Source organism: Ananas comosus, unplaced genomic scaffold (genome assembly GCF_001540865.1).
Source record: "Ananas comosus cultivar F153 unplaced genomic scaffold, ASM154086v1, whole genome shotgun sequence".
Taxonomy (NCBI): domain Eukaryota; kingdom Viridiplantae; phylum Streptophyta; class Magnoliopsida; order Poales; family Bromeliaceae; genus Ananas; species Ananas comosus.
In genome coordinates, this window is record NW_017891010.1 from 1575 (window position 1) to 7024 (window position 5450).

A 5450-nucleotide genomic window follows, 5' to 3' on the forward strand; every position below is an offset into this window, starting at 1 on the left:
GAAACTCTTGAAGCATGGTTAAAGCTCTTTTTATGTTGCTTTTAAATTGGGTATTTTGGATCTGCGCTGCGACCAATGTTGACTTTGATATTCTTAATTTTTTTAAAGAAATTTATGTGCTAATACTTATGATTTTTGTGACCCATCACCCAACTGTTGATGTGAACTGTTACATTGGGTTTGGATTCTATATCACACGGCATTTTGCACATCAATCTTTTTTTGGTCTAAAGTGTCCGAAATAGTTATCTGCTGAAATTACGACCAACCACTTTTCGAACTATTTATGTAAATGTTGAGAATAAATGCAATATATATGTATGTCGAGAGATACGTATTTATCGCATATTTCACTCTGCACTTTCAGGTTGCAAAATATAGTTTTTATTTTCCCCTTCAAATTTTCAAATTTAAAATAGTTTGTTTCATATTGTGTTAAATTTGCAGCATCACAAACTAGAGCAGTCGACCCTTCTTACGCTCTGGGGTACGAAACTATGTTTTCCGACGGCTATCCATTCTTGATGGTGTCCCAGGTAGGGCCACATTGTCGCATTTATATTTCTCGAACATAGCCTCGAAACTATGCATCTATTCCGCATAAAAATGTTTATTATTTATCATATTCATTGATGTGCAGGGTTCACTGGACGCATTAAATGAAATTCTTAAGGAACCACTGCTGATTAATCGTTTCAGACCGAAGTGAGCAGCATATTCTTAGTTTTTCTTCTTCTTTTTTGTAAATTTAAGTTTTCTCTAACAATCATCTTATCCAATCTCCAATTCAATGCGCGTTGGAAGTGTCCATTTCTATCTTTGTCGCAACTTTGATAATATGTTTTTGACTACTGATAAAATTTATCATTCTTTTTCAGTATCGTGGTCGATGGATGTAACCCATTTTCGGAGGATTTGTGGAAAGTAATAAAGATAAACAAGTTAACATTTCATGGCGTAAAGTTGTGTGCAAGATGTAAGGTAACACTCTCTTCCTTTTCTTTTGCGAATTCAGTTACTCACGAAATTTTCCGCAATCTAAGTTGTGACAATTTTGTAAATTTAAATTTTTTTTAATATCATGTTTAAAGTGCTTTTTTCTCAAACTAGATGTGTTCTCCCCCGAAAAAAAAAAAAGAGGTCATGTGCCTAAACTTATAAGCCGCAATATCGGGCTATGCTCTTGTAGGAGAATGGTCGAAAGATGATAATATTAATTTATTCGAGCGGTAATGTAGTATTACAATATTTTAGCTCAAGGACTATTAGTAGTAGAAAAAACACTTTTATCGAAGCTTCAATTGCGTTGCGCATATTTTCAGGTTCTATGTTTAGTTTCTGAGCCATATAAGCCTAGTTATGGACAAAGTCGATAAAATTACGTACGTAGCCTCTTCTCAGTGTCATCGATATTTTCGCGTCGGCGTCCCGAAAATTTTCGCCATATGTATTAACTCTTTAACTACAAGTTTTGCATCAACTTATCTTCTTCCATCATCGTCTTTCGTGACAATTCACTGCTTTAATACCTCAGGTACCGACTATCAATCAAGAAAATGCGATAGCTGGCCCCGAGCCGACTGAAACCCTAATGAAGTTCCGATTGGACGGAATCTTGAGACCAAACTGCAAAAAGCAGGGAAAGGTTAATAAATTCCCTTCTAAATTTTGAGTTTTTCTCAAAATTAATTAAACCTATGTTCAAACCTTGTCTGTTTCTAATATAGATGGCTAAAAATTATTTTCTGCTTTTCAGCTTAATTTTGCGCGAAGTTCGATCGTGATTTCAATTATATAAAATTTGTTTCCCCTCAAGTTTGTTTTCCATAACAATTTAGCCGTTTTATTCATCTGCGGTATGAAAAAGGCAACACTCGGCAGGGTATATTTAGTGTTTGTAAAAACCGAAACCTATAAAGGGATGAAATTGAGATCGGGATCGAATTGTTGAACTTCGTCTGCAGATTATTACAATTGAAACTCTGACAACAAAATTGAAATCTGCGTTAAAATTCTATATTTTCTCGCTGTTGTTTTGGTAAGATGAAATAATCTCTCGATTCTCGTCCATTACATTTGGTGTTTAACGAGAATTTTGCTCGAACCCGCAGGTGTTCTTCGGACAAAATTTAGTGTGCAAGGAATCGCTCTCGGCCGCAGGCGGAGGGGCGCTCGTCAAGGTCGGCGATCCGGTTTACGTTCTACAGGAGGTATCTTCTTGTGCCGAAGCCCCGGCTTAAACAAGTCGGAGATTCGGTGGCGCAGATACAGCTTTCCCTCTATCGCGTGCGGCGCAGTATATGTACATAAAATAACTAGGAAAGCAGTTTCAGTGTGGTGCTTTTCGGAGAAGCTAAGGGAGGAAGAAGTTGATTTCAACAGTGCAGATGCTGCATCTTCTTTGTTGTATGTATAATATAAACACAAGATGGTTGTTTCAAAACAAGCAAAGCAAATCCTTGATGAAACATTTCTCTTTAATAAGTGGATGCCGAGCACATGATTTTTGCTGTAATTGTGATAGATTACCACGGCTTCGTTTGGGATTGCGGGGAGATTGCGTTACGTGCGGTGAGAAAATACGTTGGAAAAATATCTTGTTTGTTTCCGTACCTAATATTGCGTTCTGCATATCGCGATGAGTCGGTTATAATATATTTTCTGCGGTTCCACCGGAGAATGCAGAAGTATATCTCTATGTACTTTTTCCTCAACTCCATTCTATCTAATAGTGTTAGATAGGTCTCAATGCCAAACTAAGCCTACTTCTATGACACATGTTTTTAGTGTATTTAGGGTTTAAAAAATTCTTGTTGGATTTTAGTATTGAAAATTTCCAAGCGAATGCTGGATAGAGATAAAATTGACATATGACAGCAAATAGGGATGCAAACCGGGCAGATCTGGGGGCGGGAGCCCCGCCCCGCCTCCCGCTCCGAATCCGTGACGGGTTGAAAATAGTTATCCCATAATCCGCTCCGCCTCATAACCCGCCTCACGTCGGCGCCCCGAATCCGCCCTGCCAAAATACGCGTGTTGAAGCCGTTGAGGGTATGGTACTTGTAGACGGAGGCAAAAAAGGAGATGGAGGCGAGGAAAAGCGCGGTAGCCGGCAGCGGCGAGGGAAAGGGCGGCGGCCGGTAGCGGCGAGGGAAAGGGCAGCGGCCGGCGGAGGCGAGGAAAAGGGCGGCGGCCGGCGGAGGCGAGGGAAAGGGCGGTGGCCGGCGGAGGCAAGGAAATGGGCGGCGGCAGGTCGTGTCGGGGGAGAAGGAGTTGAGGTGGTCCTGGTGGAGGGGTTGTGACTTGTGAGACTTTTTATTAGGGTTAGCAAAATAAANCGGGACGATTCAAAATTTTTCCCGTTTCCTGCCCCGAATCCGTCTCGGATTGTAAAATTTATCCCGTTTCTTGCCCCGAATCCGTTTATTTTCTCTCATTTACTGCCCCGTGACCCCATCGGGGCGGGAGCTCCACCAATCCGGATCCATTTGCATCCCTAACAGCAAATTAGGGGTTCTTTAACAAGACATCATTAGAGAGCCCTCTGAAATTTTGTCCCTAGTTTTCGTCCCGTGGGATTTTAGGATTCCTATCTAATTTTTTTTTAATTTAGAATGTAAATAAATTGAATTTAATTGTAATTTAAATTAGTTTGAATTTTATCTTATTTTTAAGTTTATTTTTTTTATTCGTTGTCAAATTATTAAGTATAGCATATCAAATTACTAAAAAGGTATAGCAATTAAATACTATTTAACTAATATATCGTATATATAATTAACTATGTCTAAAATATTTGATTAAACTAAAACTATATTAAAGGCATCAGACTTAGCATTTTATATTTATAAATAAATGAAGAATTATATCCCTTAAAATTTAGGGCTTTTGCTTATTTACTCCTAACTACTAAAAATTTTTCAAATTTGTTTTGAAATTACCAAAATACCCTTCTAAATCCCAATTCCCATCTGTAAACCCTTGGGATATTTTAAGGGATTTTCGGAAAACAATGAGGGCATTTTGGTCAACTAGCAATATATTATATATTTTTAAAAGTTTTAGAGGATATACTAGATATTATTCCTTTTTTAAAAGTTATATTATCTTGGAGAAACTTTAAATACCCTCTGTGGTTTCGTACTTTCTCACTTTAGTACCATGTGGTTTTAAGTGTATCAAGTTAGTACCATGTGGTTTCGTACTTTCTCACTTTAGTATCATGTGGTTTAATATTTTGTTAAGTTATATACCCCGAAATGGATAATAAAAAGAGAAAATTGAACCCACAGCGTACTAACTTGATACAAAAATAAAACCACAGGGTACTAACTTGATACACTTGAAACCACAGGGTACTAAGATGAGAAAGTACGAAACCACGGAGTACTAATTTGATACACTTTAAATCACAAGATACTGAAATGAGAAAATGTGAAACTACAGGAGGGGTATCTGAAATTTTCCCTAATTTTGTAGGACGGAGAGTAGTATCCTCATCCAGAATTTCTTTCCTATCCCTCTCTCTCCGTGGGAAAAAAAAAAAAATCCTTTTCGTCTCTTTCCCATTTGGAGTGGATCCCCGCAAAAATCCGGATCCGTATGAAAAATTATCATCCCTGCAGATCTACTTGAAACTTGAAATTATGTTGCACAGAAGATTGATGTATATAAAGATTGATTTGATAGGTACAGCAGTGTTTGGATTGGGGATAAGAGGAGGAGCGATAACCCCTTATCCCCTGTATACCCAAACGCAAATTTTTTATCCGAAAATAGTAATTCTCAGATACCTAAAATAATCTGGTATAACTATTGCCACCATCACCTTTATTTTTTATATATAACTATCTACTATTTTTCTTATTCCATATTATCTATCCAAACGTTATTTTTTTTATCTTCGGAAATAACCCAATTTTTACCCGAGCGCTATTTTTCTTATCCCTATACTTGTACCTATCTCTATAATAGCTAGTTCTTGTTTATACCCGAACCAAACGCTACCTTAAAAAATAGTATTTTACATAAATGGTGCCTTAAAATATGCTTAATTTGATGCTCAATTCATGCAAATTGTGCCCTTCTTCCTTGGCTTACACCGTATTAATTATTCTTCAACAGGATGTCAATATTGGCTTCAACATCCTGCCCTGTTGCGGGAGGCCATGTTGGACCGAGTCATAATCAAAATGGCGTGAGGCTGGTTGGGCCGAATCACAATCGAGACTCGCGAGCGCTGTATCTGTACGCTTTAAGTGAATTGATTGCGTATTTCTAACAGCTCGAACTTTTGGGATTAATGGTTAGAGTCAATGATGTGACACTCAAGTCCATTAAGTTTCTTGGCACTGCTATCTTAGATCCCAATTTGATCCAAACCTAAATTTTCATTTTCTTTTATTTATTTTTTTTTTTGAGGAAGCTATATTTAATCCAAAATCTAGGTC

At 37.6% G+C, this 5450-nt stretch overlaps 1 protein-coding gene across 1 annotated transcript; it reads left to right on the plus strand.

The window, feature by feature from the left end:
* Window positions 1-350: 350 nt before the first annotated feature.
* Window positions 351-2515, plus strand: LOC109704536 (uncharacterized protein YcbX-like). The gene is made up of 5 exons (XM_020225280.1): window positions 351-536; window positions 641-705; window positions 879-981; window positions 1535-1645; window positions 2112-2515. The coding sequence occupies exons 1-5, from the start codon at window positions 498-500 to the stop codon at window positions 2238-2240; spliced, it is 447 nt and encodes a 148-aa protein (XP_020080869.1). The 5' UTR covers window positions 351-497; the 3' UTR covers window positions 2241-2515.
* The last annotated feature ends 2935 nt before the right edge of the window (window positions 2516-5450 follow it).

Bases quoted from the DNA above. Each gene is read 5' to 3' on its own strand.
- LOC109704536 (XM_020225280.1), top strand. From the start codon at position 498: ATGTTTTCCGACGGCTATCCATTCTTGATGGTGTCCCAG. The intron at 982-1,534 runs GTAACACTCTCT...TTAATACCTCAG, and splicing joins AGTTGTGTGCAAGATGTAAG to GTACCGACTATCAATCAAGA. The intron at 1,646-2,111 runs GTTAATAAATTC...TCGAACCCGCAG, and splicing joins ACTGCAAAAAGCAGGGAAAG to GTGTTCTTCGGACAAAATTT.